The following is a 15,008-nucleotide window of genomic DNA, read 5'->3' on the forward strand; positions in this document are numbered from 1 at the left end:
CCCTAGCCACCAGGATTCATAATGGATCCCAACACTGATCTGTCATATATTTGAAAGGCCATGATCATAATTGTGGAAAACATGTACAAATAATGTAAAATGTAATTTTAAAATACAATATTATATATATATATATAATCATAAAAAATAATTAATATATAAATACTCATTAAATTATTTTTTTGACGATTTTTGATAGGTTGCATAAACCCTAGCCATCAAGATTTGTAATGGATCTCAACACTTATCTGTCATATATTTGAAAAGCTAGGATTATAATGGTGGAAAACAACATGTACAAATAATGTAAAAATATTTTTAAAATATATATATATATATATATATATATATATATATATTTTATTATAAAAAATAATTAATATATAAATAATCATTAAATTATTTTTTGTAAATTTTTTATATATACATTGTAATTCTTGTTATATATAGATGTGTGTCTCAATCTAGCGTGAAAATATATTGTCTTGTCATGTCTTCTTAAATATGTTGACTTGTTCAAATTACATAAAAAAGAAATTGCAATATTTGACTTGTGCAAATTACATAAAAATAAAATTAAAAGTTATTTTTTTTTAATTATAATTATTAATAAATCAATTAAACCAATCTATCTATATTCATCTTAATTCTGAATTTACCAAACCCAAACCTCCAGAGGTATTAAATCTCTTTTCTCTTTTCACTCTGACAAGGTTAATCTTTTATACCAAGTGTGAAGAGGTATCAAATCTCTTTTTACTAATAGGTTTGCATTTCAAGAGATTTGATCATTCTGGGAGGTTGGTAGAGGGATTGGGGTCTACCAAACCCCTAGATATATCAAATCTCTTTTTACCCTAAAAAATTTACATCTCAATAAATTTTTGATCACTCTTGAAGCTTCCTAAATCAACTGTGGTTAAAATTTAGTAAATCAGGGTGGTTAAAATTTAACGAGATGATTTGGTTTATTTTCATTTTAAAAAAAATTGAGGCTTCGCCACAAAGACTCAGCTCAACTGTATCCACCAAAAGTTTCCTCTTTGGTGACGGCGCAGGTTCGAATTTTAACATGACAGATTAGAAGAGAACAATTTATCGCGCGCCAAACTTCGAAATACTTCACGCTCTGACAGCAAATGACGGTGTCCGAAGTAGGTACGCGGTTTCGACACGCAAGCCACCTGTTTCTTCCTTCGGTCGGTTTGCTTATCTCCCGGCTCTGTAAGAATCCTATAAATACAATCAAGCGGTCTTACAGTTCGATCTAGCAGGGAATCTCAATAAAATTTCACACGAACTGAAAATTAGGGCACTGTGTTGGATATGGCGAGCGAATTAGAGGAGCATAGGCGACGTAGAAGTAGATTTTGGGAATGGAAAACGTGGACATTTATAACCTTGACTGCTATTTTAGCGTTTTCTGTGGCCGCATGTGGACGGCAGCAGCGAATTTCTCTCTTTGGCTTCTCCTCCAAAGAGTGCAAATGCACGGTAAACTATGGATAAACCCTTATTTAGCCCTTATTGGTTTTTCATTTTAAAGTTTCTGCTATGTTTGAAAATAATTTTTTGAGATGTATATTGCCGAGATTGCTTGAACTGAATGGCCCATAAGCCAAGGCTCCATTTTCACGGGGAAGATACCGATCTGTGGGCTTTAGTCAGTAAATCTTGAGACCACTTTTAGCGTTTTATGAATAATAATTTTAACAAGGTTCCATCTTGCAGCAAATATTAATGTAAAACACTATTGTTTGGGTATAGCTATGATCTAGATGACCAGGATAACAAGGGAAATAGTCCATATGCTAAATCCAAATGAGGCGCATGGCTCCCAGGTCTAATAATGATGCTGATTATTATTTGCCCGCAACTCTTTATTTGGCGTCATAGAAATACTGAATTCGCCAAATACAGATGAGTCCCACAGCTGCCAAGTATATGTACGGCGATCATTTGCAATGCAACTCCTCTTTAGAAATCAGAGAAATGGTGAATATGCCAAATATCAGATGAGATGTACAATTCCCCAGTATAACTGCCAACTATATATAACTGCCAAGTATATGTATGGCGATTATTTGCAATGCAACTGCTTAGAAATCAGAGAAATGGTGAATATGCCAAATATGAGATGAGATGTACAATACAACGGAGTTGATGAGAATTAGTCCTTAACTGAGCAATAAGAATTTTGGCTCTCCAAGAAATATTGGCCTTTATGTATGCTTTTGGTTAATGATTATGAGTGGAATTAAACACTTCAATATAGTAATTTTTCTTTCTTCCTAGCTCTTTATCCCAAGTACGTTTGTGGAACTTTTCCATAACAAAAGCTTTTATCTCTTTGCTGTTTATGGGACACGCGTTCAAGCAAATACCCCATTTAATAAACCATTTGTTATTTTGCTGCATCCAAGTTTTTTTTGCTCTTGCACAATCTATCATTAAAGACAACCTTAGGCCATCTACCCTCTTCCATTTGCTCAATTTTTTTTAAATACCTTATGACTCGCACCATAGCAATTGCTTCAATAGGAGCAGTCCCTGTATCACTTAACAAGATATCGTAAGGAACTGCACTTTTAATCTTAAATTTGTTTGTCATCAAACGCTTCTGAATTTTCTCAATTTGCCTCCACTGCATGTTGGAGGTACTGCTAGGCCACAGTTCACAACCATAGAGAATCATCAGAATCACTAGAAGCCCAAAAAGAGTTTGAGTGGTCTTCCAATCCCATAACTCTGCCTCTCTACACCTATTTTGAAAAGCATAAAATGCTTTCCAACCCCCCAAAGTTCTTTTCTTTCTACAACCATTCTAGCTTAGATTTTTGTTGAAGTCAATCCCGAGGTATTTGTAATCCGCAACTTATTCCAGAGTGTTGCCTTCAAAGTAGAACTTACGCTGGTTATGTTTTCTTTTCTTAGAGAAGACCACTACTTTTGTTTTGCTGATATTGACTTGCATCCCCACACTTCTACAAAAATGCTCAAGGGATAGTAAATGCTCTTGCAAACCAAGAGCCGATTTAGCAATTAGAATAAGGTCATCTGCATACAAAAGAAGCCTTATAACAAACTTGCACAAATAGATATCATCACCCCCTTGCGAATTTAACCACTCCTCAAGCTTGTCGATATATAAACCAAAAAGGGTAGGAGACAGTGGGCAACCTTGCTTGACCCCGATATCGCTTCTAAAACTTTCAGAAATGCCTGCTGAAGTTCTAATTTTGACTTTCACATCTTCATACAGCCTATGCACAACTGCTCTCAAATGTTTAGGAACCCCAAGTTCCTCCATTCTCTGCCAAAGTTTATCCCTAGGAACCGAGTCAAACGCTTTTCTGAAATCAACAAAGCAACAAAAGACTTCTTCCTTTTTCTCCCAAACTTTTTCAATGATGTGCCTTAAAGTTATGCAATGATCAACTGTGGAATGTTTAGGTCTAAAACCTGCTTGCCCTTTAGCACACTTATCTCTTTCTTCTGCCCACTTGCTAATTTTGTTTTCTAGCATGCTTCCAAATAGCTTTGCAAACAAAGGGTTTATCATGATGGTCCTATAATTGGAGGGATTATTGATGTCACCGCTCTTGAAAAGAGGTATTGCCAGACTAGTTGACCAATCTGTGGGGAGCCCTTGTTGTATGATGTTGTTGAAGATTTTTGTAATGTGAGGTGCAAGAATCTTTGAGCCCCACTTTAGATATTCTGCTTGGAGTTCAGCTAAGTCTTTTGCTTTTCCAACACCCAACTTCTTGATACCCATCTCTACCTCTTGTACCATGAAGAGTTCAGTATCAGTGTTGACCAAAGGGGGAGGGTCAACCTTGGGAACCTGCTGATAGAGTTGTTTTGCATAGTCAAACCATTTAGAAGCTGTAATATTATTTTCAATTTGTATCTTTTTTCGGTTGGAGCTCCTTCCAAAATAATTTGGGATTATTTTTCCCAAGGAAGATTAGTTCTTCCCTCCTTGAAACTATGAAATCAACCTTTTTCTTGCTTAATAATTGCTTGTACGATTTGAGCTTTATGTTATCCTTGTTTGACTCTTTCCACATTCTCCTTGCCTTTTTGCATTCCTCGTCAAACCAAGCATTAATTAGAAAGCAATTTGTTTCAAACTTCTTAATTTTTGTTTTTTTGCACTTTGCAAGTGCGCATTGAATTAAATGTGTTAATTCATGACTATGAAGGCTGTGAATTGTAATTTTCTCCTTCTCAAAGAGCCTCTCTAGCGTCATTTTGAAGGTATTACAATTTTCTGGCGTCAAAAGAATTCTGCCCTATGGGAGATTTTGTTGGACATGCTGAATTTTTGACTCTAATTGTTTTTTTCCAATCCAAGAGAAACATAAATAAATTGGCTTGTGATCTGATTTCAAATCCCACAGCTGATCTCCAACCAAAACTTCTTCCATTTTCTCACACAAACCATGTGAGCAAATTACATAATCTACCACACTTGCTCCGTTGTAAGTATTGCAAGTGAAATTACCGGACTTTGCCATCTAGTCAAGCCATTACAAATGACTAAATCAAAGGCCCCACATAGAGTAAGCAATTGTTCACCAAAGAGATTGCAGCCCTTGTCCTTTGAAATTCTTTCCCACTGATGATTACTTTCTTCTATAAGCCAAATAGGGCCACAATTATCTTTACAACAAAGAATGCTAGCTTGTTCACTTGCAGTCCTAGCATTGAAATCACCCACTATAAAGACTTCACCTAGCTGCGAATATGTTGCAATATCCGCTTTTAAAGCTGCAAATGGATCTTTGTGGTCAAGCCCTCTACCTTTGTAGATTTTTGAAACTTGTGGCGCAAAATAGCATGCTGCAATTCTGATGTGGTTTCCATTTTTTGATATTTTAAACCAAATGAATTGCTTATTTGAGTCTTCTTTTTCTAACTGAATAAGATGACCTTCTTTCTCCCTTACTAAAACCATGATACCCCCGTGCCCTTTGCCATTCCTTGCTGCCTTGTTCCACACTGCCATCTTCCAGTATCCTTCAAACAAAGGTGTCTTGCACCCTTCATGCTCATGTGTTTCTATGAGGCAAATTATGTCTCTATTTTCCGCAATAGGCCCTAACCCAGGTCCTCATCTCCATGGGTAACCTCTGCAGTTCCAACAAACTAATCTTAAGGAAACTTGGGTATGACTTGATTGCTATTTATTTTGACATGCAAGACTCACATTTGAGTCTTTGTCCTTGTTTTCCCATACCGACCTTGCTTTCTGATTTCCTGTTGAAGAGTTTGTTGCCTCTTCTTTATTACCATCTTGCTGCTCTGTTCTGGAAGGAGGTCCAAATTGCGCTATCACAACTTTGCCTTTATAAATCCATGCTCTCTTTCCTTTATCTCTTGCTGTCTTAACCTTTAAAATTTCCTCCCTTCTTTCCTCTTGTTGTTTTACAATTAAATCTTCTTCTAGGAAAAAACGAGAAGCCCTCAAGAGATGTTTCTTGCTTAGAATAATATATTTATCACACTAAATTGCACTACACCCTTTTCTCATAAGGAGTATTTTCCAACAACCTGAAATTTAATAATATTAAATAATTATGTGTATTCATATATATTTATTTCTGTTTCATTCGTCATTCCTTATGGCGTCGAATTTTAGGCCAAGCAACTTTTTTTTCCTAAGTAAAATCTCGTGGGATTCCTCCTTCCCTTGAATATTCCAACCGATATTTGGATGGAGTGTCACTTGACTGCCAGTGACAATGGTGGCTGATAACCTTGAGTGACTCAACTGGATTATAACCTGTGACCTTTGGGAGGAGTTCACAACCATTGACAACTGCCTTGAGAGGAGGGTTCAACCGATTAAGCTAACCCTTGGTTCTAGTGTTATTTTCCTAACCCCAGCAACTTGGTTAATTATTTCTTAGCCTGAATAAAAAACGTGGCTGAGATTTAAACTCTCAAATAAAATATAATAGTGGAAGCAAATTAAAACACCAATCTCATTACCTTGCACACATAATTTCTGCCCTTCAAAATCTGTTGTTTCATTAATTAAAATCTACAGCATACAAAGGCTCCATTCCTGACCTGCTGTTTCATTAATTAAAGTCTACAGCATACAAAGGCTCCATTTCTAATCTGCTGTTTCATTAATTAAAGTCTACAGCATACAATGGCTCCATTCCTGGGATAGCGGCCCTTTGAGGAAGAATACCAATATAAAAAGAACCTGAAATTGATCCTGCTGATCAAACCCTTGATCTGTTCTACAATCTGTTGGATGCTTTGGATTGTTCCCTTGTTGCCCTTTGAACTCTTTCTTGAACTCTGCACACTTGGATGAAAATCTTTCTTCAACCAATTCACTGAGATACCACCATCTCACTGTGTCTTGTGCTCAATGATGTGTCTTCTCCCTTAGCCTAGCCTTCCTTTTATAAGTTTGAGTTATTGAGCAATCCACAACCCTAATCTCTGAAGTGGTTGATGGTTGAGATTAGAATTCAATATCACATGTGATCAACAGTTGAGATTTTTCTATTTTACTAATGCAAATAATCTCTGCATTTCATTAAGTTAACTTACTTTATTTTATAAAAATCAATTACTTCAATAATTAAAGTAATTGCTAAGGTTAAGAGTCAATTAGGCGACTTCCACATACCTATACACCTAGGCCTCACCAGAAGTATCTGTCCAATGCTACAAACATCCACAGAAGTATCTGTCCAATGCTACAAACATCCACAGCTAGTTGAGCGACTTTTACATATACGAGCGATCCCTTATATTGTCCACTTTATTTTTTGCGGATAGTATATAAAAATGCTTCCTCTATGTTGAAAGAAACTGTTTTTTTCTTTGTCAATATTTAATGTTTTGTTGTGGAAATTCTTTTATTCCCTTTGTCCAGTGGTTTAGGTTAGAAGATGTTAATTCAGGGTTTGAATGCAGGAAATACAATTTTATGTTTTCTCTTTCGTTTTTGTCTCCATATGATTGCTCACTTTTATGCACTTCATTAAAATTTCGTGCTAAATGCAATTTAATGCATTTTTTGCTCCTGTTCTTTCAGAGTCCACACAAACTTACTGGAATTGTGGAAGATTGTTGCTGTGATTACAAGACAGTAGATACTCTCAACGACCAGGTGCTGCATCCTCTTCTGCAGGACCTTGTGAGAACGCCTTTCTTTCGGTATTTTAAGGTGAGTAGCGCTGGAGTATATGGTCATAGAGCTGTCTAGTTATAGAACTGTTTATTGTTCAATTTAACCTGGACACAGAAAATGCTGAAATTTAGAGACATCTTGTGTTTACTTTGAAGATTAAAAATCTATTCTATCTATAGATGTACTATATATGCTTTGATACCATGTTAAATTTGTTAACTCAAAACATATAATTATATTACAGAATACTTGATAAGGTAAAATATTGTTTGGCGCAGTTTGTTGAGATTGACAAGTGTGAGGGAGATAGGATTGAATGGATCCATCAGCAAACCCTATGACCTGCAATAAACTACAGATAGAATGGTGCTGAATAAATGCTTGAACAAGTGCACTGCAGCTATGGTAGAGGTGTGCAATATAGAGATATGCCAAACACAAGTGTAACATCAAGCATAAGATGGGGGTGCCCATAGGCTAAAGGAATCAATCATTAATGAATCCATCAATGTTATCAGAACCAGACTGGTGATTGAACCTGTTGACTGCAAAAACTGGAACCGGTAAAAAATCAGAAACAAAAACTGGTCAACCAACAAATACATAAAATATATAAATTTTAAAATAAAATATATGTTCATGTACATCCACGTGAATTCAAATAATTAGACACAAATATGCAAAGGTTTTTCATGTATATAGCAGGTCAGAGTGTGTATAACCAAAATAGCACCAAGTGCAGTCCACATCACCAAAATACATAAAACAAAAATGATATTTTGGGGGGTTTTGACTTCTGGGGACTGCTGCAGGGGTCAAGGGAGCAGCAACTCCCTTCCAGCCTCCCTGTGTTGAGGATGGATTGAGGTCAGAGCCTTTATTTTTATTTTTTGGTCTCCCTTGTAGCCTCTCTTCATGACGGCAGGGTGTTGAGGGTAGAGCCATATATATATATTTCCTGTAAGTTCTAAGTTCATCTCACACAATTTTCACTGACTCCACACAACATTAGCAAGTCAATCCTCAGTCTACAATAGCTTAATTAATGGCATTTAAAAACAATGGATTTATTACTTTTTGAGCTTTTTAGTGGGGTTTAGTGGCCCTATACGCTGGTTGTACAGTGCCGTATGGAACTAGCTGGTTCAGGGAATTAAGGCTTGGCCCTTTCTGGGTTGAGGGTGTGATTTAGACTAGAAACCTTTTGAACATGTTGGACCAACTGGCTTTTGCAAAACTAGTTTTGTTTTGGTAATATTGGAATTAATATGATGTTACAAATGAACTAAGTTGCACGAAACGGGGAAACGGAAACGAGTTTCCGAAACGGGAAGCGATACGAAACGCGACCTCCCCAAATTTTGGAAACGGGGAAACGCAATATATATATATATATATATATATATATATATTAAAAATATTTAAAAATTATTATTATATATATGTGCAATCATAAAGCATTAATGATACATTATAATTTATTACATTTAAACATTAAGATTAAATTTACATCACATTTACTCATGAGTCATGAATGATCACATAATGAAAATAAAAATATAGGAAAATCCAAAAGCAACCTTTATTATATATCCAAGGGCAAAATCTCAAAATCAGCCTTTATTTATATTAGTATATGAGGCTGCAAGTACAATAAAGACTATAAGGCTGCAAGAACTATAGAGACAAGTCACAAAAGACTAATCCTCATCATAACAATCCTCATCAAAAATAGAAGCAGCACAATGCTCAACAGTGGATGGTAGTGCTGAAGAAGATGATGCACCAATTCCACTTCCAGATTCGGCCTCAATATTCAGGGCAGCAAGAGAGAGATCCAAATCAGGATTTTCTGCATCCACATCCCATTCTTTAGAAGGACCACTGTTGTATTCTGGACCCCTACGAGATGCAAGGCGAAGGTTGGAGTGCACATAAACAAGATCCTCTGCTTTCTGTGAGCCCAACCTATTGCGCTTCACAGAATGAATAAAACCATAAGTGCTCCAATTCCTTTCTGCTGATGAAGAGCTTGCCACTTGTGAACGAATACGAATGGCAAGGTTTTGCAAATGTACACCATTTGCTCCATGACAAATCCACCACCTAACTGGATTCATGGTGCTTCTCTCCTCCAAAGCTGATATATCTGCATAATCATCTATTCCTGCAGCAAAACTGGCAAATTCCTCCTTTATCTCCCTATGTAGATGAGAAGGAAACATTCTCATAAGGGCTTTTTTCACCCCAGTAGCCACCTCTCTATCCTTATGGGGTGCCTTCCTCTTCCCATTGCTTTTAGCAATAAGCTCCTCATCATAAAATTTGGGGTTCAAAGCATGTGCTAAAGTGTGTAATGGAGTATTGAAATTGTTCCACCTATCAACAATGATTTTCTTGATCAAACCAGCAAAATGATCATCAACAAACAAAAGTTGTGGAGACTCCTGCGAAATGATTTCCATAGTTTTCTCAACCATGGAATCCATGCCATCATATACCTCTCCCAAGAAAGGTTGGTCAGTGTCAGCACTTCGGAGAAGCTCAAATGCAGGGGTTGTGAACTTTAGCAAGAAATCTACCTTGCTCCACCAATCCTCATCAAGGCACAATCTACGCACCATAGATCCCTGCTCTGAATCTGCTTGTCTCCACTCAATCCAAAGTTGACTCACCACCATAGAAACTAATGCATGCTTAACCTCAACAAGGCGGCGCAACATCACGAAGTTTGAGGCATATCTTGTCTCAGCAACTTTTAACAACTCCAATTTGGAGTACTCTCGAAATATGGCCTGAGACTAGTGGTGGTTGGTGATGAATTTGATAATCTCCCTTGCTTCCCCTGTGAGTTCCTTTATCCAGGAAACTTTGTTGTCGATCTCCTCTAAGATCAGATTCAGATTATGGACAATGCATGGTGTCCAAAAGATGTGGTCATACCTCCCCTCAATAATTAAACCTGCAGCTTTGCAAACCGGTGCATTATCCGTGATAACTTGCACCACCTTGTTAGGCCCTATTTGTTCAATAGCTTTTATAATAACATCAACAATGTACTGTGCATCTTTCACCTCTCCTGAGCAGTCTTCTGCCTTGATAAACATTGCTCCTTTGGGGGAAGTGGCAATGATATTTATCAATGGTCTGCGCCTTATATCTGTCCAACCATCTGAGACTATGGTAACCCCAGAGCTACTCCAGGAAGAACGAATTGGAGCTAAAATGTCCTCCACAAGGTCCTTCTCATTTTTGAGAAGCTGGGTTCTGACTTTCTCATAGTTGGGCCCCTTGTACCCTTGAGGAGCTTTGTTAACTGCCCTTATCATATCTTGCCAGTAAGGAGAGTGAACAACATTGAATGGGATACCACATGCATAAATGCACCTAGCCACTCTGGAATCAGTTTCTTCTCTTGCTTGCACATTCACCAATCTAGCAATTCTGCTATCCTGAACTGAAGGGGATGCCCCTGGGCCTCTGGTATTTTTGGGTGCTGGTTGTTCATGTTGTTGAGTGTGACTAGCTCTCCTCTTTCTTGCTTCAGCTACAATCCTTGGCTCAATGTTAGATGGAGCTTGAGTAAGGTCATCATGCCTTCTCTTAGTACCATCCGCCTCATCTTGCTCTCTTTGATATGCCCTCCTTGCCAACGGATCTGATGTTTTTGTGCAACTTGAAATCCCCTGTCCTCCTCCATGCAATAGATGTGCCTTCACTCTTGGGTAGGAGCCCTTGTACGTATTATTGCAAAGATTGCATCGCCATTCCCATGAGCCACCACCTCCACATCTTTGAAGCTTCGTCACATGCCTCCAAAGAGGATAATATTCAGCCCTTGGGTTGGCCCTAGGGCTTGAACTTGCAGCTGCACTTTGGCTGGAAGCCATTGCTGCAAAAAAAATTAAAAAAACAAATCTATAAATAAAAAAGTTAAATAATAAAAACGTTTTTCATATTTTTGGCTGTATAAATCCTAGAAAAATTGAAGAAATAGTAAGAAAAAACTAAGAAATGAATGTGGCTTACCCAAATTAATTTTCTGTGGCTGAAACTACCCTAAAATGCCAGAAAAGAGGAGAAATATGGCTGTAGCTGAGCCAAATCTGTTGCAAAAATAAATTTAAAAAACAAATCTATAAATAAAAAATGTTTGTCATATTTTTGGCTGCATAAACCCTAGAAAAATTGAAGAAATAGTAAGAAAAAACTAACAAAATGAATGTGGCTTACCCAAATTAATTTTCTGTGGCTGAAACTACCCCGAAATGCCAGAAAAGAGAAGAGAAATATGGCTGTAGCTGAGCCAAATCCGCTGCTACTGAAATCTCCTACTGAAATCTCTTTCTCTTGCTGCTGAAATCTCTTTCTCCTGCTGCTGAAATCTACTTTGCTCACTGCTCAAAACACCCTAGCTGAAACAACTGCCAGTCTCCAAGAGAAACGACTTGCTGAATAGTGTGATGAGAGAATGAGACAAACTTCTCTTTTATAAGTTTAGAATAGGCTTCTAGAATTTACTGGAAACCTAAAAAAAATTTAAAAACAAATTAAAAAATAAAATAAAAAAAACACATTACAACTGGGAAACGTGGCTTGTACGGCCGGGAAACGCGTTTCCGACCGTACTGCCACGTTTCCGTTTCGGGAAACGTGGCAGTACGGCCGGAAACGCGTTTCCTGGCCGTACCAAACGCGTTTCCGCGTTTCGTACCGGTTTCCAGCCGGAAATGGGCCCCCCCCCCACGTTTCCTGCAACATAGCAAATGAATCATGAGGTGTTTATTTATACACAACTTATGAGGTGGGGCGCCTTCCCTCATAAGGGGATTATGAGCCCACATAGATGCCTAGGTTGGTCTTCGCTAGCTAGAATAATTTAAAATATTGTTGACCAGGTTGAAATGATAAACTTAGTAATAAAATAATGATGGAATTTAGCCATAAGTAAATAATAAGTGAATATTACGATCATTTCAACAACCGTGCCTCAATCTAAGCACAGGGTCAAGGACAAAGATGATGAATTGCAAAAGGAGTGGGCATACCCAATTTGATAGAGAGAAACTGTTGTTGTAATAATAGTGTGTTTTGATGACCTGACTAAATACAAATGTCGATGTTGAAAATATTAGAGAGAAAGGGTTCCTTGATTTGTGCCTTAATCAAAGGAACCACAATGAGTTTCTCCTTGAGCATGCACGAGTTCCTATGAGTTAAGAGCTAATTTCTAAAAAGTAGGATGAGTTCATAAAATTTAGGGCGAAGGCAATTGACTAGTGCTAATTAGTGGAAGGTCGAGTTTATTGTCTTCTAGTGCGAGTTATTTTAGGTAAACGATGAGTTGATTGAGTCAGACTCCTAAATTATAGGAATGACGAGTTAACACAACTAGTTAGCTTTTGTTAACTAGTCAATCAACAGTTCGACTTTCCTCAAATAGAACTTGCTAGTAATAGCCTAATCAAAGAGCATAAGGAGGAACGAAGGGACAATTTGGTCATTGTCTTGTGAGCACGAGTTGGTGAGACAAGGCAGTAGAGAGCATAGGTTGGTGCTTGTGTGTTGAGGTTTTGTGCGAGTTCATAGAAGGCAGATTTCCCTTGCTCTTGCGCTAGGAATTCAGAGCAAAGATCAAGCAAGGGAAGAGGGCATCGTGATCAACATTTCTTCCAGGAGTTTCAAGCTTAGATCAAGCAGGAAAGACAAGTGTGTCTTTCAGATTGAAACAGTTGTATTTGTAAGAGATCAATAAAATTCTCAAACAAGTAGAGGGTTTTCCCATTTGGGTTCCCTAGAAAAAAATTGTGTTTTGATTTGTGTGATTGTGTTTATTTCTGTTCTTATTCTGATGCAAATTAAGTAGAGAAAATCTGTCCTAATGAAAAGAAACTAGCTTTCAAATTGTTCATTAGAGCAATTGTAGATTTTCGTGGATTTTCTACATGGTATTAGAGTAGTGAACAGAATCTAGACCAACACATGGAGAATGCAGTCCTAAAGTTTTTTTAGGCAGCGGAGTACTGTTCATAAATGACGTTGCGAACAATGTTTCTCATGGGTGAGTATGTAGTGGGTAGATGTACTTATCTGTTGTGAGAAGCCAACCTTGTTGAAGACCTCAAGTACAATGTTCATGGAAGGAGTCATGGGCTGTTAGGAGGCAGATTCAAATGGGATCCCTAGTTTAGCTGATGAAAGGAGCCATATGGTTGATAAGAGGGTAGTTCCAGAAGTCTCTAAGAGCAGTGATGATGGAGCAGCCATATTAGTGCTAGTGGGTAGTTTGTTGAAGACCCTAAGAGTTGACGATCTTGGAGGAGTAGGAGAGCAGTGAGTGGGCAGATTTGTTTGAGATAGGTGCAGCCTTGAGCAACAAGGCAGGGAGATCTCAAAGTGAAGTGGTGGTCGAGCAAGGGTAGGATAGAGTTCTCAAGATGGAGCCTCAACCAATATCTTAGTTTGGGTCACAACTAGTTGGCAGTTGGGTTGACCAGCAGGATGATGAGGAGCATAGCCCACAACGAGTGGAGGCAACCACTTTGCTAGAGACTTCCATTTTAGGGAAAGTTTGAGCCAATTGGGCAGAGGATTTGGTCAAGGGAGATCAAAAGAGAGTTGAGTCTCCCAACATCAAGAAGCAGACACACAGGGTACATGGCACCTATGACTAAAGAGGTGGACTTGTAGAGCATGGTGGGAAAGAACAAGTCTTCAAAGCAGGTTTCATAGAAGAAAGAAGGGAAGCCTTCTAGTTCAGAGGGAGCAGTTGCAACAACGAAGAACATGGTAATGTTGGAGACAGATCCAGGTGGACGAGGTTCTTCTAGGAACACCTTCCTCGCTAAGAGGGAGTGTTGAAAATGTTAGCGAGAAAGGGTTCCTTGATTTGTGCCTTAATCAAAGGAACCACAATGAGTTTCTCCTTGAGCATGCACGAGTTCCTATGAGTTAGGAGCTAATTCCTAAAAAGTAGGACAAGTTCCTAAAATTTAGGGTAAATTCCTAAAAGTTAGGAGTGCAAGAAGTAGTTGACTAGTGCTAATTAGTGGAAGTTTGAGTTTATTATCTTCTAGTGCAAGTTATTTTGGGTAAAGGACGAGTTGATTGAGTCAAGCTCCTAAATTATAGGAAGGACGAGTTAACACACCAAGTGAGCTTTTGTTAACTAGTCAATCAATAGTTTGACTTTCCTTAAATAGAACTTGCCAATAATAGCCTAATCAAAGTGCTTATAAGGAGGAACGAATGCACAATTTGATCATTGTCTTGTGAGCACAAGCTGGCGAGACAAGGCAGTAGAGAGCACAGGTTGGTGCTTGTGTGTTCAAGCTTGTGCGAGTTGGTAGAAGGTATATATCCCTTGCTCTTATGCTAGGAATTTGAAGCAAAAGATCAAGCAAGGGAAGAGGGCAGCAAGATCAACATTTCTTGCAGGAGCTTCAAGCATAGATCAAGCAGGAAAGACAAGTGTCTTTCAGATTGAAACAATTATTTTATAAGAGATCAATTGCTTAGTTTCTATCAATAAAATTCTCAAATAAGCCGAGGGTTTTCATAGTTGGGTTCCCTAGAAAATAAATTGTGTTTTGAATTGTGTGATTGTGTTTATTTATGTTCCTATTCTGCTGCAAATTAAGTAGAGAAAATCTGTGTCCTAATGAAAATAAATTAGCTTTCAGATTGTTCATTAGAGCAATTGCAGATTTTCGTGGATTTTCTACATGGTATTAGAGCAGTGAACATAATCTAGACCAACACACGAAGAATGCAGTCCTAAAGTTTTTTTTAGGTAGCAAAGTATTGTTCACAAACGAAGTTGTGAACATTCTTTCTCATGGGC

General features: G+C 37.8%; 1 protein-coding gene across 1 annotated transcript in view; it reads left to right on the forward strand.

Annotated features, from left to right (window-relative positions):
* The first annotated feature begins 1,030 nt into the window (after positions 1-1,030).
* Positions 1,031-15,008, forward strand: part of LOC149186360 (endoplasmic reticulum oxidoreductin-1-like) — a 34,989-nt gene continuing 21,011 nt past the window's right edge. The window contains exons 1-2 of the mRNA XM_089410984.1: positions 1,031-1,494; positions 7,070-7,201. Of these exons, the coding sequence (XP_089267110.1) occupies positions 1,327-1,494; positions 7,070-7,201 (300 nt within the window). The 5' untranslated portion in view covers positions 1,031-1,326. The remainder of the gene's footprint in view (positions 1,495-7,069; positions 7,202-15,008) is intronic.

Source organism: Pinus tabuliformis, chromosome 3_1 (assembly GCF_031772625.1).
Source record: "Pinus tabuliformis cultivar Carrire ecotype Pingquan chromosome 3_1, CPIR1, whole genome shotgun sequence".
NCBI lineage: Eukaryota > Viridiplantae > Streptophyta > Pinopsida > Pinales > Pinaceae > Pinus > Pinus tabuliformis.